Source organism: Stegastes partitus, unplaced genomic scaffold (genome assembly GCF_000690725.1).
Source record: "Stegastes partitus isolate 25-593 unplaced genomic scaffold, Stegastes_partitus-1.0.2 Scaffold1274, whole genome shotgun sequence".
Classification (NCBI taxonomy): domain Eukaryota; kingdom Metazoa; phylum Chordata; class Actinopteri; family Pomacentridae; genus Stegastes; species Stegastes partitus.
In genome coordinates this window covers 75,095-101,880 of record NW_007579005.1, presented here as the reverse complement: position 1 = coordinate 101,880, position 26,786 = coordinate 75,095, and the positions used below count along the sequence as shown (strand labels likewise).

General features: G+C 40.3%; 1 protein-coding gene across 1 annotated transcript in view; it reads left to right on the top strand.

Annotated features, from left to right (window-relative positions):
- Window positions 1–25,688, top strand: part of syn3 (synapsin III) — a 127,143-nt gene extending 101,455 nt beyond the window's left edge. Inside the window, exons 6-13 of the mRNA XM_008298044.1 lie at window positions 4,261–4,323; window positions 12,478–12,620; window positions 14,581–14,655; window positions 15,673–15,775; window positions 23,068–23,199; window positions 24,190–24,208; window positions 24,309–24,462; window positions 25,565–25,688. Coding sequence (XP_008296266.1) covers window positions 4,261–4,323; window positions 12,478–12,620; window positions 14,581–14,655; window positions 15,673–15,775; window positions 23,068–23,199; window positions 24,190–24,208; window positions 24,309–24,462; window positions 25,565–25,688 — 813 coding nt within the window. The remainder of the gene's footprint in view (window positions 1–4,260; window positions 4,324–12,477; window positions 12,621–14,580; window positions 14,656–15,672; window positions 15,776–23,067; window positions 23,200–24,189; window positions 24,209–24,308; window positions 24,463–25,564) is intronic.
- The last annotated feature ends 1,098 nt before the right edge of the window (window positions 25,689–26,786 follow it).

Genomic DNA, 26,786 nt, shown 5'->3' with positions numbered 1-26,786 from the left:
CAGCTTCTACCCGAGTTTCATGTGCAAAAGAACCGAGTGAACGTTTCAGCTATTTTAAAAAAGTAAAAAAAATGATAATATTATAGCAGCTCGAGGGTCCGAAAATACTGGAAAATAACCATCTTGTAAAAAATAAGGTAATTTTCCAACATTAAAATACATTTTCTAGCATTAATTTTAATAGATAATGAGGGTTTAGTGTGAAATTAGCTTTAGATAAATGGTGGCGGGATATAATTTACATATATTTATAAGGATAATTGTATTTTGAATGATCATCAATACTTATATGCTAACAAAAAAGGAATTAATTCAACATTTTTGTAAAATTACAGAACCAGTGCTTATTTTTCTGTTAAGTGTTTCTAATTTTAGAAACATCTTTACAGTATTAAACTAGAATTCAGTAGTTTCATCGATTAAATAGAAAATAAGTCCTGATAAATTTGCGAATATATTTTTAAATCTTTAAAAAATATATATATTTTGTTATTTTAAGTTATTCACAATTAAATTTTCTTGTGTTTGTTTTTTTTAATCAGACGTGTAAATTCACAGCATATTTTTGTTATTTATTGATATTTTTATTTTTTTATTTTTTGCATTTTTTTAATTTGTGTATTTCTAACATGCAGAAAAACAAACAAAAATAAAAAGGAAAAATTCTGTAAAATTACATGTTTTTTGTCGTAGGATATTTTCTTTTTTCTATAACCCAACTTTGGTAATTTAAAATAAAATAATAATAAAATCGTAAACAGAAACAGGTTTCCAGCTTTGCAATGTCAAATCCTCAAACAATAAAAAACTAAAATAATGACGTTTCTGTAGATTTTGGCACAATAATCTCCGATATAGGTTTATGTCAGTTATTATTGTGCTTTAATAGTGTGTGTTCTATCATAGGTTTTTAATTAAATCAGCAAAATTCAGGTGTTTTCTGAAACGGGGTGTGATTTCATAAACGCCTGAAGGCTAATGATTTAAACCTCGTCGTCATTGCTAGCTCGGGTCCAGGCTGACGGAGTGCGTCTGTGTTTTTACAGAACATTTCATTCGTTCTGTTAATCCCCTTGGAAGTGGATTACAAAGTGGACTCCTTGCTGCAGCCTCGCCTCCCTTCCTTTCTCTTCTGGCACTTGTAAAGCGATAATGGAGACAATTAGAGCTCGCTTTATCTTGGCAGCGTGTCGGCCGGGCCTGTTCTGTCAGAACCTGTCAGCGTTCTTACGCCCTCGAGCAGCTCCGTGTCAGTCCGGGGCTGGGCTCCAGACAAGCTGACAGCGGTTAGGATGAGCCGCTCCGACTGTCGGGGAGGGTCTGGATGAAGCGATAGCAGCTGTTGAGGCGTTGGCTTCCTCCTCGCAGGTCTCAGCTTATGTTTCCAGGCACCGTTTGGCCTCAACATCTACGTGTGCTTAATTGGCGGTTCGTGTGGAGGTGTGTGCCGAGATAATGGCTGCATGTGAACTTTGTGTTTTAAGTACAGAATGTGCGCTTGTGAAGGCAGATGGAGCACAAAGGCCGCCTCTGATGACGATTCTTCTATCGATTAATCCGTCAAGTGTTTCACGGATGAGTTGATGAAGCTGAATGGTTTCTGGCACCAAACAAAAAAGATATTCCACACAAGGAAACAAACTGAAGGATAAATATTCAGGTCTGTTGTAGCTCCTATTGACTTATCGTGGTTAAATATATTTGAACTGGGTGCTTCTTTAACTTGGCTCATGGCGTCACCACTACCAAGCCTTGGGAACCAACTCAGAACAATATTCTGCTTTTTGCTCTCACTGCCCATAATTGGCCAAAAATACAATGGAAGTAGTTATAATACAAAGCAAAAGTGTGATTAGGACGTAGAAATAATGTTTCACAGAAATATAAAGCAAAATGACCATTTGACTGATTTGACTGGAGTTTGTCAAAGACATAATGCAGCCGTTTGCAAAAAAACGTGCAAAACTGCAGCATTAAAGCAACTAAAGCATGTTTAAAATCAGACAGAAAGAAGGTTTATTATTATTTAGGTCAGTTGTCCAACTCCAGAAGAAATCCAAGTTTCTTTAACAAAGCGAAAAACTTCCGTCTGCATATGATCACTTTTTTGGGACCAAGTATTTCAAAATAAAAGAAATTAATTGTTTTGTTCTGTTATTGTGACATGAAGCTACATGTGGTTCTAAAAATATCACCAGTTGACTTCTGCTTGAGTTCAAAGATGGAGCGTTTCATGACGGCGTCAATTTTTTGTTTTTTATTTTTAACTCACACAGAATCAGAGACTGTTTTAACTACTGGTCCATTACTGCAGACTGTTAATCAATGGCATGATGAGAAATAATCATAAAAATCTGTTTTTAGAAATATGTTTACAGTATTACACTACAAATAAAAAAGTTTAATGTACTTATATAGAAAGGAAATTTGCAGATTTATTTAGAAAATTCCTTTTTTTAATAAAATATTTTAAAAAAAATTTCAGAAGTAAATTGTTTTTGTGTTATTTTACATTCAAATGCGTGAATTCACTTTTTATTTTTGTGCTTTTATTGATATTTTTGTGTATTTCGTGCAGAATATGCAGGAAAAAAAGTAAAACAAAACAGAATATTTCCATAAAATGACAGATTTTTTTTACAGTGTACAGTCTTCTTCACACATAGCTCCACAGATGTAATGATAAACAACATTAAACAGGACATTAGTCGCTTTATTCCAGCTGTGTACAGCGTATTTTGCAGGTTTTTAGATTTCCCTCAAGCACAGATCTATAATATTGATGTGTTTGTAGGTTTTGTCTTTATATCTGTTGTTTCTGTGCATTCGAGGTGCTTATTCTCCAGTAAGTTTTCAATTAAATCAGCGAAAAGCAGGTCCGTGCAATAACAGTCCCTAAAAACAACCAGAACCTGGGTTCAGAACACACTGTTTTAGTGCGAACTTCGGTGCAATTTGTGGATAATTTTCCCTACGAGTCGTTGCACATCTGTATTTCAACATCCCAGTTGCAGTAAACTCGACCTACAGGCCCCTTTATGTAACTTGGCTGGGCTGCCTGAAAGCTATTTCACACCAGAGTGGGGGAAGAAAGTGCTTTTGAAACTGGAAAAGTCCCTCTTTAGATTACGTCCCATTTGCAATCGTATCAGTAGATTTATCAAGGGGCGTTTAAACCGCAGGGAGGTTTGAAGTAATCTGTTGACGTTTCATCCGCTGCAGCTCCGCAGAACTATGAGAACTCGCGTGTTTGCAGCCCGTCTGGTTGGTCCCAGCGAGCTGTGGTCTTCCACCCGGCTTCCCAGAACCTTTTGTGTAATAAACCGACATTCTTCCGACTTGTCCTCATGCCTCCTAAACTGGGCAGCTCCGGGCTCGCCGGGATGGCATGAGAGGAGCCGGTGAGGTTCTTTACAAGGCTACGGTTGTGGACGCTTCGTGTACACATCCGAATCAGCTGCGGAGGAAATAGTCGTCCGCTTCTGGTCGCGTCTCGATGCGGTGTTCACCACACGGCTGTCTAATGTATATTTAGAGGAGCAAGGACGATTCTGAACGTCCCCGCTTAGTTTGACGTCCTTCTCCTGCCTATTGACGGCCCGTTTTTATTCCACAGCTCTAAATATTTCCCTCAGAGCTAAATTCAAATGAATGTTGGATTTATATTTAGCAGGAGGCGCGAAGCCAAATGAATGTTGCTCCACATCTGCTTGACGTTTAATAAAAGGCCGTATTAACTGCATAATGTGATCATATGCTACTGTTCTGGTTACAGCTTGTTTTCTTTTAGTTTAAATGATAATATGTTCGTGCACAATGTCACATAAATACACTGGTTTGATCCATGACATAACGTGGAAAATAAGGTTGGTTTAATCCTCCGAACTCCAAACACACCAGTGGATTTCAAAAGTACGTTTTATTTTTGAAAATCGCCAAAAATGACACCATTATTCAGAAACTGAAGAAACAGAATCATTGGAATTTTTTAATATTTGTCTCTGATGTGCCGTTTCATCAGGAAAATTAACCAAATCTAAGAATAAAATCAATATATTTCATCAAAATCACTTATTTTGATGAGGAAAAACGTGATAGGAACAAAAAAAATCACCCAAAAAAATCATCTGCTATGTTTAAAACTGATGCAAAAAAACAGAAATAAAAATGTGAGTTTGTTCTTCTTGTTGGCGGATGATGACCTTTTCTGCTTTTGCTCTGCGTGATCTAAAGCTCCTGATGTTTTCTTCTTGTCTGCAGGTTACAACTCCTTCCTACCCTGTGGTTGTCAAGATGGGCCACGCCCACGCCGGCATGGGAAAGGTGAGTTCACTCGTATGACTTTGTGAGACCCGGGCAATTATTTCTGAGTTGCAAACACTGAGATTGCAAAATGAACCACCTGAGTCTGGATGTTTGTGTGTAAACCAGGAATTTAATTTAATTTAATGACGCCCAACAACCTGGATTTGGGGTTAAATTAATTTGAACTGCGTCTTAACCCCAAATCCAGTTGGTTTCTTGGTTAGTGATTAAAACTACATTCTGATATCACAGATGGACAGCAGATGTTCATTTTTTGTTGTGTCAGAATCAGAGCACATAAGACACATTATTTTAAAGGCAACCGCTCTGGTCGGGTCGCAGAAGTCTCAAGAAGTCTCTCAACATGAAGTGCCTGATCAACAGATCTGAAGTTGGAACATCTACGTTCTCACTTTATAAAAAGCTTAAAACTACCTTTAATTTATTTGTTTTTTTCCTCCGTCATTGCCCCTTGACTGTTGTGAAATGCATTTTGGGACACTTGATCGTCCAAAGTCGGCTCCCGGTGCATCCTCAGTGAAAATTGGGGCAAGTGTTTACAACATACAACACTTTGGTCAACCCAAACCTCTTTACCTTAAGCCAGGATCCCTCTGGAGGCCTTTTACCTGAACCAATGGATCCCCGGCTCACACGGGGATTTGTCTCGACTCCAGTCGTGCAAATGTCAACACGATGTTATCGCGGCGGCTATGACTGGTCTGCAGCTTCAGACATGAGGGCCGGAAACCCAAACCCCCATGTGTTCCCATCCGCGCAGGCCTTTGTTGTCTCTCTGTGGGCTACAATCAGCCACACATCGCCGTTATCATCAGTCTGCAAAGGGTGTGATGTGTCTCTGAGTTTACTTTCACTGAGCAGATTGTTCCAAAGGCGGAGCGGCGCTGATAAATCCTGACTCTTACATTTACCCTCAGTGATTGCAGCAGCAGACTGATGTTTATCTCCACTGATTTTTTTCTTTCTTCGGTGTTTGTGATTTAATTATTCGAAGACATTACGGAATTGTCCGTCTCACTCCTCCAGCAGTGATTTAAATGTCTGTGGCCCTCGTCTGTCTGGATGGGCTTGGTTTCCTGTTCGGGAGCCAGACATGCTATAGAATTTCCCATAATGCTAAAGGGGGAACTTGGAGGGAACACGTAGAGCAGGACCTCGTTTAACCCGTCGGACCTCACGGAGCTCCGAGTGGGCAGCAACATGTGGGATTTAGGTCACCGCTGTGTTCTGTTTTTTTGCTTTTGACGGAAACTTGAAATACTTGAGTAAGTGGAGCAAAGAAAGCTAAGAGTGATACGGTAAATGAACCATTAGGATTGGAACCCAACAGTGGTCGTGAATGGTATCCAATGTTTAAAAAAAATCTCCAAAATTACACCATTTATCAGAGCCTGAAAGTTTAAAAACAGAAAAAATCATTGATTTTCCTACTTTCGGGCTGTCCATGAAGTGCTCATCTGTGACATGCCATTCTGTCAGAAGAATGAACCAAATCTAAGCAGAAAACCCTAATATTTAATCAAATTTACTAAATTCAACATGTAAAAAATCAACATGTCATTTGCTCCAACATGATTCTGTAAAAACTACAAAATTCTTCACTCCCCAACACATCCAAATACCATTAAAGAGTAACCAGCAGTCGTGTTACAAAAACTCAAGGACTTTTAAGTTAGATTTGGTTGAACTGCAGGCTGTGTATGCAAAAAACAGAAAACAGGTAAGTGTGGAAAAAGCACATTTTTAAAAATGCAAGAAGTCAAATATCTATAGTATGTGTTGACACCTTTTTTTTCCAGTATTGGTGGCGCTCACGGGCAACTGGATAAATGTTTTATATGTTAGTTCCAGTTTGGTTTGGTTTTTGGTTTTGCTTTTTTGTAGAATAACTAATATTCATATTCAAATCTGGTTTTACTTTTTTAAATGACATTCTAACTGTGTCACATGGCAAAAAATGCATTTCTGAGTTTTCTCTCTTTCTTCATGGTTGTTTTGTTTCCATAGAGGTGCAGGACTTCATATTGCAGTGAAAAGTTAACCTACAGTGTGTAAAAATGTGACAGAAGCAAAATAAAACCATCCAGAAACTGTTCAGAGTTCAAAGGGTTAAGCTAATGGGGACGTAATTATGACGACCTATAATCCTAAAACCAGGAGGGTCATGACTGAATCTGACACTCTGGCACTTAAAGAAACAAAAACAGCAGGAAGGAGAAAGTCATAAGCCCAAACTTCTGTTGACATCTGCTGTCACGACCGTGTCACCATGACAGACTCACATTGTTTTAAATGCAACTGCCAGATGGCATTGAGTGTCAGTAAAGTCTCTGTCATGGTTCCCGTTGCTAGCTAAACTTCCGTAGTGCCCTCTGTTTGCCAACATGAACTGCCTGTAGTCTGAGGGACCATCTAGTTGACAGTATTAAACGATAAGAGGCGCCACCTGGTGGCACAACCAGGAACTGCAGCTGATCGACACGACATGATCTGACATGCATGTAGAGAATACAGGAGTTTTTCGTCAACTCTGAATCGATTCTGTTAATATACTTGAAGTGTGTATTTTCTTGGAAAATGGTGTTGGATTAGTGGTTAGTAGAGGTAAACACTTAATGCTAAATTAATGCTAACCTTGATGGGGACATTCCTAACAAGAAGGCACATTGAGAAACACCCATGGCCTCATTGGTGTTGTTTTGTTTTGTTCCACAGTAGCATCAGCGTGTGTCTGTTTCTGTTGTTATTCAAAATAATCTTTTGTCGTCCTAAGGTGTGACCAAATCATTGGGTAACAAATAAAGTTCCGAGGTCAGTGAACGCGCTAACTAATGCTAACGATACATTGGTGTTGGGGTGGTGATGTTACCTGGATACTGTTTGTGTGTTTACACCTGCGTAGACTTTAAACCTAGCTGCTCATTTTGCCCTTTTCCTCTGATTGTTGACAGCAGCAGCAGCAGCAGCTCTTTACCCAGTTTTCCCATTACGTTCTCTACACCAGCGAGCCTCTGTATTGTCGCTAGTGTGTCATTTTGTCTGAGCCCGGACCAGCATGACGTGACTTTTTCCACCGGGCGCCGTTCTTCCTCGTCCATGCCAGTGTTTCACCTTCTCTGGCTTACCTTCTGCTTCTGTTTGCATCGTTACGGTTGGTTTTGGTTCCTCAGAGGAATTGTGTAATTCTCTGGACGGGTTTTGGTGCTTACAGCTCAGAGCTGGACCTGCTGCTCGCTATCAGGTTCTGCCTCCTGAGCCATGACGTGAACTGTGACTCACATCCCTTCATTCGGTTGACGTTGTTTCTGCTTCTGCCCGTTCGCTGTAAATGGGAAAGGTTCAGTGCTCTTACTTGAAGGCTAGACGCTACCTGAATGCATCCATTCACAATAAGTCTGTAGTGCATCAACATGTCATTCAGTTCCACCCAGACAGTACATTTAAACGAACAAGTCATGTCTCAAAGGTTTATTCCAACCATAATACCATTTTCTGTCCAAGTACTTGTAGGTTTAAAAGTTTATTCAACCCAAATAATACTTCCTTACTAACAAGTTATGGTTTCAAAGGTTTATTCCACCCAAAATGCAGGTTTTTGTCCATGTACATGTAGTTTTAAAGGTTTAGTCCACCCACAATGCCATTTTCTGTTCAAGTACTGATAGTTGAAAACGTTTATTCCACCCAAAATTCCACTTTGTAGCCAAGTTCTTGTTCTTTTAAAGGTTTATTCCGTCCAAAACACTAGTTTTTGTCTTAGCACTTGTAGTCTTAAAAGTCTATTCCACCCAAATAGTGCTTCCTCACTAACAAGTGATGGTTTCAAAGGTTTATTCCACCCAAAATACTAGTTTCTGTCCATGTACTTGCAGTTTTAAAGGTTTATTCCACCCACAATGCTATTTTCTGTCCAAGTACTGGTAGTTTAAAACGTTTATTTCACCCAAAATTCCACTTTGTAGCCAAGTTCTTGTTCTTTTAAAGGTTTATTCCATCCAAAATACTAGTTTTTGTCTTAGCACTTGTAAGCTTAAAAGTTTATTCCACCTAAATAGTGCTTCTTTACTAACAAGTTATGGTTTGATAGGTTTATTTCAACCAAAATACAGTTTTTTGTCCAAGTGTTAGGGTTTATTCTGCCGAAAATACTATTTTCTGTCCAAGTACTTGTAGTTTTAAAAGTTTATTTGACCCAAATAATACTTCCTTACTAACAAGTGATGGTTTCAAACGTTTTTTCCACCCAAAATACTAATCTCTGTCCATGTACTTGTAGTTTTAAAGGTTTATTCCACCCAAAATACAGGTTTCTGTCTCATTACTTGTAGTTTTAAAGGTTTATTCCACCCAAATAGTAGTTTCTGTCCAGGTACTTTTAGTTTTAAAGGTTTAGTCCACCTACAATGCTATTTTCTGTCCAAGTACTGATAGTTTAAAATGTTTATTCCACCCAAAATTCCACTTTGTAGCCAAGCTCTTGTTCTTTTAAAGGTTTATTCGATCCAAAATACTAGTTTTTGTCTTAGCACTTATAGGCTTAAAAGTCTATTCCACCCAAATAGTGCTTCTTTACTAACAAGTTATAGTTTCAAAGGTTTATTCCAACCAAAATACAGGTTTTTGTCCAAGTGTTTGTAGTTTTAAAGGTTTATTCTGCCAAAAATATTGTTTTCTGTCCAATTTCTGCCATTATTAAATCTCAATTCCATCTAAATCGTACTTTCTAACTAGCAAGTTTTGGCTGTAAAGGTTCATTTGCACCAAAATGCTACTTTCTGCCCAAGTACTTAGAATTTAAAGGTTTATTCCGCCTACTTAGTACTTTATAACTCACTAGTTATGGCTTTAAAGGCTCATTTTTGTGCGTCTTATCTAGGAAGCCAACTGAGAGGCTCAATATCTCCAGAAATATAACTCCCATAACCATGACATTTGGTGAAGACACAGATGAAATATATTTATAATTATGTAAATATTGATGAAAGTTTGATGAATGGTTTTGAAATTTAATTCTGGTGAGTCTTAATAATAATAAATTAGTCTTAATAACAATAAATTAGATTATGATTAGAATATCTTCCAAACTTAGAACATTTGCATTCCTGTAAATAGTCGTGTCTGATGTTCCTCATATTCTAATTTCTGATTTAAAATAAAAGCTCATTTGCAGACTGCGTCCCCCCCAAAAAAAAATCTTCACCAGCCGCCACTGCTCTGTCTTCTGGGCTCATTTTTAGAAACTTAACCGATTTAGTCGTGTTTCCACAGGCACACTCATGTTTTCACCCATCAAAGTGACAACGCTGTTTACTGAACCGCATTAACCATCAAAGATACTCGCCCTCCTTTTAAAGATTCAAGCCTACGTTTATTGTTTCGGCGCTATTCTCACTCCTGCTAAGTTTGCCTTTATTTGTTTTCCTACAGTTGGTTCTCTTCTTCTTCTTCGTTTTTCTGGTGAAGGTTGCATCACTTTTAAAAGGGATTTTCTTTGTTCCACCCAGATAATTTGTGTCTTTCTCAGCGGTTTTTTAAGGATTTGTTTGTATGTGAAAGTGCTCCGAAACTGGAATCCTTGTAAACGCGCTGTGAAACTGTTTCCGAAGACCTCACAAACTGTCACATGTTGACGCAAGTGTCTTTTCTTTCCACTGCATCTTCAGAGGGCTCCACAACCTCCTTTATTTGGTCTTTTGAAGCCACATTGCAGAGACACAGACACAATATATCAGCCTGACAGCAACAAACCCAACAGATTCTGCATTGTCTCCATGTTGATGTGGAGGTGAGACGGTGTTTCCATGTGTCTCGTACAAAATCAGACCTTGTGGCACGACTTAGAAATGACATAAAACCTTGTGTGGATCAGTTTTTTTTTTTTTGCATTCTATAATTAAGCGAAGAGCTCAAACCCCAGAGGATGAAACAGGACCTTCTGTTTTTCTTATCTGGTTTGTCTTCGTTCACGATGGCATGTCGCTGTTCCCACCATTTCCTTCTGCGATGATACCAGTGAGAAATATGGCGATGAGTGAGTGGAAAGCTCTGGACAGAATCATTTTGTGCATCTCACACATGGATCGCTGACAGTTGGCCATACATTCAGGCTGTCGATTGATGGGTTTTTGTCTGCTGAGATGCTCCAGTTCCCACGAGCTGATGGAATATGCCTCATAAATCTTTGTATTAACTTGATTAACTCTCAGAACTCGCGGCTGTTTTTTTTTCCTACTGTCATATTTTTGCTCATTGTGGGCTCATCTTCCACTGAAATATAAAGTCCTGCACCTCTGTGGAAACAGAACAACCATGACTAGAAGCAGAGAGGCCTCAAAAATGTATTTTGTGAAGTATAAATAAGTTATGACGCCTTAAATCATAAAAAAAAAAAAAATTGGATTTTTTTAATTTATTTTTTCTAAAAACATAAAAAACTTGAATCAACACATACAACAGTTTTCCAATTGCCCACAGGTGCACTATTTTTTTTTTTTAGCTAAATAAAGACTCTACATACTATAGATATTTTATAACTTTGATTTTTATCTGTTTTTACACTCCCCTATATGTTCTGTATAAACACTGCCTGCAGTTCAACCAAAAAGTTCTTGAATTTTTGTCACGAGTGTTTATCGTAATAGAGTCAATAATAGCTCCCCAGTGCTGCAGAGAAGTGCAGAATTTTTTATTTTTTACAGAATCTGGTTAATGCAAAGGATTTATTCTTGGAGATTTTTATTTTATTTTATTTTTTTAAAAGGCATGTACAATAAAGTGATTTTGAGGAAATATCACGATTTCACAGATGAGTAGTTCAGGGACCAACGGAAAGTTGAAAATCCAACAATTCTCTCTGTTTTAACAGCTTCAGGCTCTGATAAATGCTCACATTTTAGCGATCACACTTGAAATAATGCAGTTTTTCATGAAATATCCAGATTTTAGGCTGCAAGGTGGCGCAGTTGGTAGCACTGTTGCCTCGCAGCAAGAAGGTCGCCGGTTCACATCCCGGTGAGGACACCCGGGATCTTTCTGCGTGGAGTTTGCATGTTCTCCCCGGGTTCTCTCCAGGTTCTCCGGCTTCCTCCCACACAGTCCAAAAACATGTTGAGGTTAATTGGTGATTCTAAATTGTCTGTAGGTGTGAATGTGAGTGTGCTTGGTTGTCTGTCTCTAAGTGTAGCCCTGTGATAGACTGGTGACCTGTCCAGGTGAACCTGCCTTCACCCTGAGTCGGCTGGGATAGACTCCAGCCCCCCATGACCATAGTGAGGATTAAGTGGTGTGTAGATGATGGATGGATGTATGGATAGATGGATATCCAGATTTTAAGCTGTGACTGGGTTAAGTTTTGAACAGACTTCACAAATGAGTAGTTCAAGCACCACTGAAAACAGACAAATCTGCCAATTCTCTCTGTTTGAACAGTTTCTGGCTCTGATAAATGCTCATATTTTAGCGATGATACATGTAAAATAATGCAATTTAGATGAAATATTCAGATTTTAAGCTGTGATTGGGATTAGTTCAAGGACCATGGGGAAGTTGAAAATTTGCCAATTCTCTGCTCTGCTCTGAAAAATGATGTAATTTTGCCGATTGTTTTGAAATAGAACATGCTGTTGAGTTTTGGAGTTCAGAAGGTTAAAACGAACACTAGCTGCAGAAACTTCATACATAGAAAAAGCTAATCAGACGAAAGCTTTTTTAACCAACATGTTTGAATCCAAGATGCGTGTGAGATAGAAGTAAACGAGGGTCTTAAACTCCCACAAATATTCGCCCCTTAAATTGCCACTGAGGGGTAAATATTTGTTTGAGCGTTACGCAGTCACACCTCATTGTTACCTAATTATCTGAAGGCTGCAGCGAAAAACACTTGCTTAAAGTTTATGCGACGGATGTGTTTTGTGTTGCCGGGCTGCCATTGCGTAATTTCCCCTCCGTCTGTAGTCTGCAGTCTAATAACTTCATGGGAGCGAGGTGACGTAGTTCAAAGCCTCCCCTGGAAGTGTTTCCATCCAGGGACCCTTCATTATCCCGGCCTGTGTACAAGTGTGAGATTCCTGTGGGATCCTGAGCGGCCGCTGCCAGCTTTAACGGCATGCTTTGTAATTAGCCGCTCGCTAACAAGTGGCGTCTCTCCCGCAGATTAAAGTCGAAAACCAACAGGACTTCCAGGACATCACCAGCGTGGTGGCTCTGGCCGGGACCTACGCCACCACCGAGCCCTACGTCCAGTCCAAGTACGACATCCGCATCCAGAAGATCGGCAGCAACTACAAGGCCTACATGTAAGACGCCTCAGACCGCCGGGGGCCGACGTTCGGTCGCCTACGAAGTCAAAGAGTGTGTGGAGTTTAACGAGTGCATTTACAGGCTGTTACAGATGCAGGGAAGCTGCCTGTAAAGCTGCTGTTTTGATCCAGTATCTGTTGCTTTTTTAGCCGTTAAGGGGGAAAGAATCAGATACAAACACTAAATAAAACATTGTGAGATGGTGTCCTGTGAGAACATGACCATAAGTACATTGTTTTAGCCTGAATTTAGTGATTGAGACCATAATGGCTCGTTGAAATTAAAGGTTTGCTCAGTATTTATGCAGAGAAGTTGATGCATTTATCATGAGATTCAGTTAAAACAATGGATTTTGTGCACCCAGCATCTAGTGGCCACTACTGGAATTACAGCTGTATGTTACAGTCATGAAGCAGCTTCGTGAATTTGACGGTTTTAGTCGTATGATTTGACAGTGTGGTTAATTAGTTAGCGGGAAAGTCAGGCCACTTATAAAATATCCTGTACAAGGTGACATGAAGCATTGCTGGATGCTTGTATACTTTAGAAGGAAAATATGAAAGATGGTGTTGTGTATTGCTGGCCAGATTGAAAGGCATGTCATCCTCGAAAGAAATGCCCAAATTACACCATTTATCATGTCGACAAACTGTAAAAACAGAAATAATTGAGAGATTTTCACCTCTCTGGCAGCACTCAAGCTCCTCACCTGTAAAGTGCCGTTCTGTCAGGAAACAGTCTCATCTTCGCTTTGTAATATTTCAATAAAATCTCTTTAATCCACAAGTCTCATCTCAAAAACTGCCAAAAACAAACAGCTCATAAACAGATTGCCAGATTCTGGGAAGCCACAAGTGAGTCAGCTGCAACCAACAGTCACATTTATAAAGATTTATGGCGTTACAACTGCGTCAAACTGCTCAGAAGACACGTTCGAGTTCTCCCTGCGTCTAGTCACGGTTGTGCTGTTTCTCTAAAGATGCAGGATTTTATATTGCAATGAAAGATGAGCTCACATTGAGGTAAAATGTGACAGGAAGTTGTCCAGAAACTGCCTGTTGTGTAGGACAGCACATGTGAGTTATAATACCACGTGTAGGGTATTTTATCTAAGTTTCCACGGCCAAAAAGCTGAAAAGTCTCTGAATTTTTGTCACGCGGTCGTTGGTCACAGCTCAGTCACTGATGGCTTCACAGTTGCGTTGACAAAAGCAAAATTTTTATTTCTTCACACAATCTGCTTAATTGAAATTGGTTATGTTTGGCTGATTTTTTCGTCAAAATATGAGGATTTTCAGCTGAGATTTTAGAGCAACATGTCACAGATGAGTAGTTCAAGGACCGTCAGAAAGCTAAAAATCCAACAATTCCTTCTGTCTTTAAAGGTTTTGGTTTTGAAAAATACTGAAATTGTATACCTTTCAAACTCGTCGGTAGGTTTAGATGTTCAGTGGGATGATAAAAATATAGTAGCTTGGTGCCAGTTTATAAATAATGTATTGCAGGAGGAAGCTGTATGACATATTGTTAATTAAATTCACATTTAGCTGAACAAAAACTCCCCTCTTAGACTTCTGCTCCTCTTTTTAGCATCAGCGTCTGCATTTTCATGGCCTTGCTCCTTCTTCAAACACTCATTTGGAGGCCGGAGACGTCGCTCCGTCCAGCATTTAGTAACAAAGAATACGAGCAAACATCCTCTTAATCGTTTTCAGGTTTCTAAATCTAAACAACTGCTCAGCTCGATCTCGTCTCGTTCGGCCGCAGCCTCACCGTGAAGGCATGTTGTTGCTCAAACATGTAGGTGTAGACGGTAACCGATGACCAGACGATAGCTTCTCCTCTGAAGTTTCCCGCTCAGCTGCACATGCAGATGTTGTGAGTGACTTTCACATTGCTTGGAGGCACGTTGATTCATTTCCTCGTGCTTATTTTCTTTTTGTTTTCTAATTGCAGGAGAACGTCTATTTCTGGTAACTGGAAGGCCAACACGGGGTCAGCCATGTTGGAACAGATCGCGATGACCGACAGGTACGTTGAGTCAGAGATTTACTGGGAAAGTGCAGATCTGTTTGTATGATTCACTGCTTCTTTGTGTGTTTTGAACCTTAAAACAAAGCAGCCTTTGGTGAGACAAACACTGACGCACCTTTTGTGTGTAAATCTGAAAGCAAAACTGTTTAAAAAGTTTTATTTAACCCTCTGAACCTCCAAAACCCACCAGCATTTTTAAAAGGCTAGTTGGATTTACCAAAAAATTGCCAAAATTGCACCATTTATCAAGAAATAAACTGTAAAAATGGAGAGAATCATTGGATTTGGAACTTTCTGATGGCTCTTGAACTCATTTTTTAATGTGCCATTCTGTCAGGAAACTTATCAAAATCCAAGCCTCCAATTGCGAACACTTTACTCTACATGTCCAGTTTAAAAAGTCACAAAAAATACACTGTACGCTCTTACCAGATTCTGTAAAAAACAAAAAATTACGAAGCCATTAATGATTCAGTTGCGAGCAACAGTTACGTCGCAAAAATTCAGGATTTCTGCAGCTGGGCTTGGTTGAACTGCAGGCCGTGTTTTCACCGAGCAGACAAGTCAAGAATCAAATTAAAAATGCAAAAAGTCAAATATCTGTATCATGTAGAGTCACAGTTAGTTTGTCACCAGTGCTGGGCATTTGGAAAGGTGGTGTACATTTTGATTGGAGGTTTTTAGACATTTTTGTGTAGCAGATAATCAAACAAATTCAAGCTTCGTTTTTCCTTTTTCCATGCTTAATGGCGTTATAACTTTGTCACGCTGCACAGGAGAGATTTCTGAGTTCTCTCTTCTTCTAGTCGTGGCTGTTCTGTTTCCTTAGAGGTGCAGGACTTTATATTGCAGAGAAAAATGAACCCACACTAAGTAAAAAGGTAGAAGGAGCTGCTCAGAGGGTTAACAGTAACTGTGAGTCCTGTAAGCTCCGACTCGTCCTTCGCGGTATCTCCAGTGATGATTGTTTCTTCGGTTGTTGGCGTGTGGCTCATTGGTGTCTCTTTGTTCCAGATATCGGATGTGGGTGGACTCCTGCGCCGAGATGTTTGGTGGCCTCGACATCTGCGCTGTGAAGGCCGTCCACGGAAAAGACGGCAACGACTATATCATCGAGGTCAGTGTGTTTTTCGTTCGTGTAAGAACTCGCTGCCAGTTGGATACGCTGAATATTTTGCACATTTAGCACATTTTGGAAACACCAAATATGTGTCTGTAAATGCTCACTAGGATGTTGCAGGACTTTGCATATTCAGAATTCTTGGAGCGCTCTCGGACTCTTTGCGGGATTGCACGTCCAAACGCCGAGTCACCTTGGATCGGGTGTCTTTTCCTGCTGATAATACTTCATATCGCGGCGAACGTCAACAGGGAAAAGGGTGTAGCCGGCCTTGATTGCACATGATCGGCGGACCCTTGAAAGAACGATTATCCCGTAGACCAAACACAGGCAGCAGAACGAAAACAGCACCGAGAGTCCGCGGTTGACTCACTGTTTCTGCTAACACAGCCTGTTTATTTGAGTCCACGGGCAAAGCTTGGCACCCGACCTGTCCTGCAGTTTGTAGACAAATGAAATTGCCGTGGCGGGACCTGACACAACCAATTTGGTCGGAGGTTTTTGGGGTTTCGTTCCCCCCCGACTGGATGAGCACAGCCTCGGTTAGCTGCTAAACATAAACACAATCAAGGGCTGCGTGGTGTCACATCGACCGACATGTGTTCAAGCAGCGTTTTGATTTTATCTGTTGCTTTAAAACGTGACAAAAATCTTAAAAATTCTAGTAAAATAACCAAAAACAAAACATTTATAGACATTTTTATTATGCATTATGTGGAGAAATGCTGTAAAATACATTTTTTTCCTAAATTATTACAATCTAACACCTTTAAGGGTTAACACACGCTTAGGATTGTTAAATACAGTTGTGACTTGATAATCCGACCCTTAACAATCCAACAACCTTGCTATCCGACAGGTTTTTAGGAAAAATCAACGGAACCCATTAAAAACAGCCTTAACATAGCGACAGCCTTGGATTCTGACTCCGACATGACATTTTATGTCACCAATCAGGATAACGGCGTATTATCTGACTGAACAATCCCACAGATTGGCTACGTTCACACTGCAGGACTTGATGCTCAATTTGGATTTTTTTGTGAAATCCGATTTTCTTGTACGTTCGTTCACATTTCCAAGTAAATATGATTTGTATGTGATCTGCTGTGTGAACTTCATACGACCCAAAAGTGTCCCGCAAGTAAACACAGATGGTAATGGTATATTTCGGTCCTCTCCATAATTAAATTTGCATAATTCATAGAAATCCAATGACATTTTCTGTTTTTACAGTTTGTAGCTCTGATTATTTGGAGTAATGTTGTCGATTTTTTAAAGACAACACACCTTTCCAACCCACCAGAGTGTTTTTATGTTTAAAAGGTTAATATTTGGTGCCAAAAGTGTCCCTTCTTTACCTGAATTCATAAAAAACTGGTTCAAAATTAGACCATTCTTTCAGTTTTTGCAGTTTCTGGCTCTGGAGTTATTTTGACAGCTTTTCAAAGACAACATGCCTTTCAATCCCGCCGGCGTGTTTCGTGATTCAGAAGGTTAAAGATTACACCCGAGCAGGAGACAAACAGTTGCATCGGTTTTGTTTTTAGACCAGCTTCCTATGCTTTCCAATCTGAGGAAACAGGCTCCGTCTGGTGGGTCTGACGTTCCCATGTTTAGGCTGAGAGCATGACATCACCGCTCCCTCTATCTCCGCCGGGTGAGGTCAGCGGCCTCCGACTTTCTTTTTTAAACTCGTTCTATCTCAGGAAATATCTACCAGCTCCCCCGGGGGGACGTTTGGACGGAGAAGCCGGTGACACAGCCGAGCAGAAACGTCCGTCCTCCTCCACGTAGCCGCCTCTCTTTCTGGAATTTAATTAACCGCGACAGGGATGAGCTGTCGCTCCATCACGGTGGGAACCCGTCGCTCGGTCGGAGACAAAAGACTAACAGCCGTGACACCTCTCCCTAATGAAAAGTAATGAGCTGCCCAGAGGCTCGTCGTTAACAGTTTACTGCAGCTGCTTTTAACCTGAAGCCAGCTCAGCTTCACCAGTGGAGGGTGTAGATAACGGAGGCGCCGTTACGTAACACGACAACGTGATACGACGAACTCGATGACAAGTGACAGCAAAGCAATGCGACATGAAGACAGAAGAGTCGATCAAAAAGTTCAGAGACTGGTGTGGTGCACATAGAACAGGATAAAGATCAACTTTATTGATCCATCACTGGGAGAAATTTACATGTTGCAGCAGCTGGATGCAAAAAATGAGGCTTCAAAGAAGCAAAACAAGAAATGTAAACGTGCAATCAGGCTCAAAATGAAGCTAGAATTAAGACTATATGTATTTACATGGACAGAAATTGAGAGTTTTATGTAGAATATTAGTGCTACAGTTCTGCTGTTGTACTATTTAAGTGATTTTAATGAATTTTCAAGATTCTAAGCTCAGATTTGGATAATTTTCTCGACCACACAGCATGAAACAGGTGACTAGTTGCAGGACTCTAGGAAAATTTTTAATAAATCAACATTTTTTTCTGTTTTTACAGTTTCTGGCTCAGATAAATTGAGTAATTTTGGTCATTTTTAAGATATAATATGCCTTTTGCACCCTCCAGCCTGGTTTGGTGTTCAGAGGGTTAAAGAGCCGAGTGTACAACTTTGAAAATAACACATTTTTAAATGAGACACGTTTGATGAAGTGATTTTGAAGAAATGTCACGATTGTAAGTTTAGATTTGGATCATTTTTCCGACCAAATGGCACACAACGGATGAGTAGTTCTACGGCTGTAGAAGAGTTGGAAATACAACAATTTTTAAAATGTTTTTATGGTTTCTTATTTAAATGAACAGCGTAATTTTGGATAATTTTTCAAGTTTAAGAAGTTGTTCGAACCCACCAACCAATTTCGTGGTTCAGAGGGTTACACAGGTGTGTATTCTACTTAAAAAAACAACACAGGACTGTTTATTTTTGGCAAATAAAGTGGGTTTAAAGAAATATTACCATTTAAAACTTATCTTCTCGGCACAGATGATTAGTTCAAGGACTGTTAAAAAGCTGGAAATCCAACTTTTCTCTTTTTACAGTTTCTGGCTCAAATAAATGGTGTAATTTTAGTGATTTTTAAAACATAACATTCCTTTTTAACCCACCAACCAGTTTTAAGGTTCAGAATGTTAAAGAGCTGAGTGTTCTACTTTGAAAACAACAACAATTTTGGCAATTTTTAAATAAAAGACATGTCGAATAAAGTCATGTTTTCTATTTTCTAGCAGAGATGTGAAGTTCAAGAACCGCTGGAAAGTTGGAAATCCAATGATTCTGTTTTCTGGCTTGAATTAATGGTGTATTTTTGGTGATTTTTTAAAAAGATAAGATGCTTTTCAAACCCAGTGGCATGTTTGGACGTTCAGATGGTTGATCTTGAAGACATACGTTCATTTGACAGATTCAATATTTCACATAAAAGGCACACGTTACCTTCTTATGAAATAGGATGTATAGCTACAGATTAATGCCCTAATGCATAAGTGATGTAGTCCAATGATATCAGCTAATATAACACTCTGACTGAGGCCTTTCTGTGTCATGATTTTAGTTTGAGGCATGAAGGACTTGCAGCACAGACGACACAGAAACGTTTTGACACTTTGCAGTCAGGAAAACTGTGGCTCAGTGATTAAAGGGCACGACGCAACACCCGATACGAGCGCAGAAGTGACAGAGGAGCATCATAAAAGTGATTAATCTCCCAACAGGAAGGAGTTCAAAACGCTGCCGTCTCACAGCTCGAGTTGTTTTCCCAGGAGAGCGTCGACCCCTCGGCCCGGCGGCGTTCACGCGTTCTGAACTTTCCCATGCAGCCGGCCACGCTGTCCAGACAGCTGCTCGCTACGGGCTGCAAGAACAACACCTCAGTGTTCCAGCATCGTCGGGAAGCTCCCGCTCGATGACTCCGCGTCCTAATAAATCAGCAGGGTGGATCCCGGCTCCGCTCGCCACCGCCCGCCATTTGAAGTGGGGCCCGCCGCTGGCCGTGCCAGGCCTCCGCTCGGGCCCCTGTGGTCATGACTCAACCGGCCAAAACACCGAACCGCGCCCCGGCCCGCCTCGCCTCGCCGCCGGATCCTCGCCAAGGGAGCTGGGCAGAAAAAAAGGGCTTTTAAAGGGTTCTCTGGTCTGGGTCGTGGTTCTGCACGGAACAGTGTGAACCCAAACAGCTCTGACAAACAGAGACGAGGGGAAAAAAAAAACACAGGCAGGTGGATTTTTAAAGGCCTTTCAGTCGCTCACGTTAGTTTCTGCTTGTATTCTTAGAAATGGAGATTTGGATTGTCACTGAGGTTTGTGGGTTTTCTGACATTAAGTATAACGTTGGAAGGAACTTTTACCAGAAAGCGACTGTAGATCTCCTGGTGAGTTCTTACCCAAACACGTTTTATTGGATGTAACGTTTACATTCTCTGCTGAGTGTATAAAGAGCTCAACATGCTGCGATAAAACAGGAGTGATATTCCCATACAGTGCAGTGCTCAGTGACGTATTCTGGGTCAGAACCTTCATGTTTACTGAGTCCAAAGCTTTGTCTGCATCCGTCACAACCAATCTTCTTGTAAGAAACTTCACATGTTGTGTTGTTTTTTAATAAAAGATTAACTCTCGTGCAAGTTTTTTAACCCTTCTGAGCCGTAGAAGCAACAGATGAATTTGAAAGGCAAGTTGTCTTTAAAATAAATCGCCAAAATCAGAGCCAGAAACTGTTAAAAACTGAGAGAATTGTCAGATTTCCAACAGGCCTTGAACTACTCAGCTGCAACGTGCTGTTCCATTTCAAAAATTCTCCAAATCTCAGCTTAAAACTTTGATATTTCATCAAAATTAACTCATTCTACACTGAAAATAACAGAAAATATCTGTAATGTTATCTAATAATCTGTAAAATAATTATGTTTTTAGCAGATTTAAATTGTTTTAGGAGGTTTATGTACTTTAACAAAACACAAAAAACTGTAACGTAACTAATTGTTCAAAAAATTATAGTTAAAAATAAATTTAACAATTTAATCCTATTTTAATGTTTTGTTTGATTTTGTTTTGTTTTGTTTTTACAGTTTTTATATAGATTTCTCTTTATTTTTACAGTGTAGCTACAGCAGGCCTTCAGCTCTGCAACAGGACTGAGTGTCAGTGTTTGTCCGGTTCTGTGTTTACGTCCTGGACTCTCCTCGGTTCGGCCCGGCCCGGCTTGGCCCGGTGCAGCAGCCACACTGCTCCTCTGCTGCAGTTTGTTTTGGTGCTCAGACTCTCTGAGCTCCATGTGCTCTGTGGTTGTGCGGTGCACGTGAGAGCGCACGTGAGCTCCTGCGGTGGGAAAGTTTTGGTGTTTTTCTGTTGGAGGTTAATTGTTTGTGTGGCGACGATTTGATCTGAGCTCTCCTCCAGTCACGGGCCAGCAGCATGACGTTTACACACGGAGGCACGTTTTATCTGCTGCCCAGTACGACTGCTGCTACTGGTATCACTACTACTACCGCTGCTGGTATCACTACTACTACAGCTGCTGGTATTGCTCCTACTACTACTACTGCTGCTACTACAACTACTGGTATTACTCCTACTACTACTACTGCTACTGGTATCACTACTACTACTAGTCCTACTACCATCAGCATTACTACTACAGATACTCCTAAAACTCGTAGTACCATCAGTATTACAACTACAACTGAAACTCCTTCTACGACAATCCTACCACTACTAATCTTATTACTCTTACTCTTACCACTACTACTTCTTCTCCTCCTACTAAAACTCATGCTAGAAATACTACTACAGCTATGACTACTGCATCTACCCCACATGCTCCAACTATTGCCCCTACTACTACCACTCCTGCTACTAGTCCAACTCCTTACTTTGACTACTACGTCTGCTACTACTACTTCCACTAGTCTTGCTGCTTGTCCTACTCCTCCTACTACCATTCCTGCTACTACTACTACTACTACTACTACTACTACTACTACTACTACTACTACTACTAGTCCAGTCCTACTTCTACTATACCTATTACTCCTACTACTATTACTACTACCCCACTACTACTAATTCTCCTACTTCTACCCCCACTTCTACTCAAACTACTACTATTACTGCTCCTACTGTTACTTTTCCTACATCTCCCATTACTCCTACTTTTACTCCTGACACTACTACTCATCCTCCTCTTCTTCCTCCTCCTCCTCCTCCTCCTCCTCCTCCTCCTACTACTACTACTACTACTACTACTACTACTATTCCTGCTACCACGACTACTCCGACATCTACTCCTACTGCTAATACTATTCCTACTCTTACTACCACTATTAGTACTATTACTCCTAATTCCACTCCTACTCCTACTAGTACCCCTACTTGTTCTCTGAATGCTGCTACTACTTATCCTCATACTCCTACAACTACCACTACTGCTTCTCCTCCTACTACTACTGCTACTCTTACTACTTCTACTACTTCCTGCAGTACTACTACTACCTCTCCTATTATTAGTCCTACTAAAACTCCTCCTGCTACTCCTACTAATCCTACTCCTACCCCACTACTCCTAGTACTACTACTGCAGCCCCAGAGGACAGGTGAAGTCAACAGCACTCTGGATATTTTCAGGACCGTTCTATCAACCAGAGAGAACGTTCTCTCGTCCAAGTCCTGCCGCAGCAACATAATATTTACAGATGGAGCCGCACTGTATCTGCTGCTCGCTGCAAGTTCTAACTTTGGCTCCTCGCTGTCCCTGTGAGGGCGGCGCAGAAAAACAGAGGTTGGAAAGATTAGATTTGTGCGTCCAAATAGACCTGTTGAGTTTATCCAAAGCCTAAACGGGGGAGAGGTCAGCAGCTCGTAATATTTTTATCTCACGAGGCCTTGAAATGAAACTAAGAAGGCAACCGAAGCGTCTCTTTTTACCTCAGATCTTGTGGTTCGTTATTAGAGGAGGCTTCTTTAAAAGAGCCAAATGTGGTGGGACGGATGAGGGGCTTTCTGATGGGAACATGCAGAGCAGCCGCGGTGTCATGCTCAGTGCATCCGGCAGTTAACTGGATTTAAGGCTCGGGGTCGCACAGCTCCTTGGCCTCTGACCTCGACAACTGCAGAGCCGTTCATGTGATCTGCACAAAGTGACTCATCATTTCTGGCCGCGCACCAGCGAGTCCATTATCGCGGGCAACGTCTGGGGTCTGAGCAGGTCTCGGCACCGTAGGAGGTGCAGCGCTGCCATCTAGTGTTGGGTTTGTGCAGGTTCTGTTGGAGGCTGACTGTGGTGTCTCTGCAGGTGATGGACAGCTCCATGCCGCTGATCGGTGAACACGTGGAGGAGGACAAGCAGCTGATCACCGAGCTGGTCATCAACAAGATGGCCCAAGTGCTGCTGGGAGTTTCCACGCCTCAGCCGTCCTCCGTTAAGGTGCAACACGAGGAGACAAATCACAATAAAAACAACAAGACTGTAAACCTGGCAGCCAGTGTGCCAGAAACATGTTAGAAAGCAGTGAAATACTTCATATTAAAATACTGTGACAATAACAGCAAACATCTGTAAAATACACTTTTTTTTTTTATAGCAGATTTAAAAACAGTAAAACTGTGTTATTTTACAGTCAGACAGCTACTATTTCTAAAAATATTTATTTTTGACATTTATTTAGAATTTCGGCTCTTTTCATTTTTTACATTCAACATATAAATTAATACTTTTTTTCTGTGATTTTATCTGTAATTAAACACAAAAGGGAAAAGCTGTGATGCACCAGTTTAAAAAAAAAAAAAAAAAAGACATACCATTTTTATTACTCCATAGTTTAGATAATTTTTCTTTCATATAGACAGCAAACGTTTGTAAAACAATTATATTTTTTACTGAGTTAAATCCAGTAAAATTTTGCAGTTGCTCATTGTAGAAGAACAAATTACTACATTTGTAAAATTTGACATTATTTAAAGTTTTGATTTGTTTTCTTTTTTCAGTCAACTTATATATGAATACATTTTTCTGTGATTTTATTAGATATTATATGTAATTTACCTCCCAAGAAAAGAGAAAAAAAAGTGAAATAATGCTTTTAAAAATACTTTAGAAAACTATATGTAAAAAATACAGGCTCCAGGGTAAAAACTCAGTTGGTCTACCTGCATGAACATGATATTAAAATGAGTAATAAATACTAGAACTTCCTCAGTTTTGCTTAATTTCTCTTTTTTTGGCAAGAATCTGCAAAAAAAATAAATAAATCATGTCAAAGTGAAAGAGAAAACAGATTTGCTCCACGGTAATGTGAATTTATTAAAGGTAGAAAATGTCAGTAATTGCATAAGTAGTCCCCCTTTTAAAGTGATTCACTCAATTTATTCCTTGAAATAATGCTGTTTATGTTTTGCTGCATCCCTCCATACGCAGACCACACAGCCCAGACGAGGTAAGAAACCTGCTCATTACTCCAACTGTTGAACCCTCTGTAGTAACATATCCACAGTGAAGTAATGAATGTACATGTCATATGTGTATTTGTACTGCAGGGGGACGCTCTGCTTCCGCCTCCCCATCCCAGTCGGCCCAGGGATCTCCTCAGAGAGCCCGGTCGGCCACCACCTCCCCCAGCCAGGCCTTCCAGCCCGGACCCATCCCCGCCTCCTCCGGGCCTGGAGCTCAGAAACAGTCGCCACAGCTGAAGTAAGTCGTCCACGCTGGAGTCCTAATGACATGTTTGTCCAAGCGTTTTTTGCTCCTGTCGCATTTTTACTCTGTGTAGGTTCATTTTTCACTGCAATATAAAGTCCTGCAGCTCTATGGAAACAGAACAACCATGACTAGAAGTGGAGAACTACGCAGAATGACAAAGTTATAATGTCATGAATCATTAAAACAGGGGAAAAAAAGTTGAGTTTCTATGATAATTATTTTTTAATATCATCTATCTCTTATCTTTATAATTATATTTGACATTTTTCTAATCTCCTGCTGTTGTAAAAATGTTGAAAAAAAGACACAGGGACTCTTCATGCTACAAGATGTTTTGCTAATTACAATTTTAATTTGTTTCCATACTCGTCTTCTATCTGCTCGGCGTAAACACAGCCTGCAGTTCAGCCGAAAAGTCCTTGATTTTTTTCTCATATGACTATTGGTCGCAGCTGATTCACTAAAAGCTTTATGGTTAAGTGCACATAATTGTAATTTTTTTACAGAATCTGGTTAATGCAAATCATTCGTTTTGGGAAAATTATTAAATGAGACATGTAGAATAAATTAATTAAGGTTAGGTTTGGTTAATGTTCCTGAATGAACCGCAAGCGATTAGTTCAAGGACTGTAGGAAAGTTGAAAGTTTGACAATTCTTTCAGTTTTTACAGTTTCTGATTTTGCTAGATGATGTAATTTTGGTGATTTAAAAAAAAAAAACAATAACATACTTTTCAAACCCACTTTTAGGTTTTGTGGTTAAGAGGATTAACCCTGATTTAACCCTCCTATTATCTTTGGGGTCAGTTTTATTCCATTAACGTCTCTAAAATAAGTCACTGACATAATTTTTCAGTTCTCTTTAAAGGGCTATTTACACATAAATTTGGGCAACAATTTTAATTCTGATATTTTCTGGAGGTTTAAATTGCTGGGGTCAAATTAAACCCAAGAATAAGAGATGTCAGTGAATCTGAAGGTAATCGGAGGGTTAAGGGGACATTAGTCAACAGTCAGGATGAGGGATTGTCTTTGCATCTGAACCTTCTTCTGTGACTGTAGCAGCTGAACCGTTGCTCTCTGGACTCCACAGCAAATCCCAGTCGCTGACCAACACCTTCACGGAGACGTTACGAGGAAGCCTGACCGACGACGAGGCCAAAGCCGAGACCATCCGCAGCCTCCGACAGTCCTTCGCCAGCCTCTTCTCCGACTAGAAACCATCCCCAGCAGCTTCCTCGTCCTGTCAGTCGTCAGGTTTTAAAACAAAAAACCACAAAAAAACAAGAAACCCAACTACTTAATCTGTTATGGAGTCGCCTCTCTCCTCCTAACCTCAACCTTCTCCATGTTTGTGACGTTTAACACCTGGTGCAACCCCACTGTCCTCAGACCAACCATCAATCTATCACTAGAAAGGCCAACAAGGGGAACGGCTCGAGATAGACGTCAAACTTTTAAAAAAGAAAGAGTTTTCTTTCTTCTAGGATATACTGAGAGATGCCAGTGAGCGTAGGTGCAGAAACAAACCAAACTCCATTCATTTTTCCGCAAATTTTACAGTTTTCTGTTATTTCTTGGCTGTTTATGCCACTTAGGAACCATAAGTCTGTGTCTTTTTCCACATTTTCCTCCTTAAATCCATCATCTTTTGTGTTTTAATGAAGCTGCGGAGTCCACGTTAGAGAACCGATGCTATTTGGTGCTGTTAAAGCTATGAAGCATCCAGAGAAGAACCTCGCCTGGCCTTTCTAGTGGTAAATTATGTCCGTAAGTAATCATATTCTAGCTCGTACTGCTTGGTATATAATCGTTATTCTGCATTCTCTTCGTCCAACCGGTGAAACTGTTTCTGTGTGTTCATACTTCTTACACCTATTTGCATCTATCTTTTAATTGACAACGCAGCTTCCAAAATAAAAAAATAAATAAAAAATATAAAAAATCGAGACATCTTACGGCAATATCCGCCTGACTCATGAAGAAAACGAATCCTCACGGTTCACCAGCGATCTTCTCGAAGCATCTCAGCCAGCAGACGCATTTCTCAGACATCCGTGTGCTGTAAGACGCATATTGGCTCCTCTACCTTGGCCTAACATTTTACCAAAGTGCTTTTTAATAAAACATAGAAAAAAAAAACAATCCCCCTCCTCCCGTCCCCGTCCCCGTCCCTTCCCTTTCCTCCTTCACGTCCTGCACTGGGTCAAGAAAACAGCGAGAACCTTTGCGAGTTTTTACGAGGTGCAAACGCTGTACTGGTTTACAGCCGTCGTCTTCCATCCCAGCTCAGATCTTCCCCTGCAGTTTTTTTT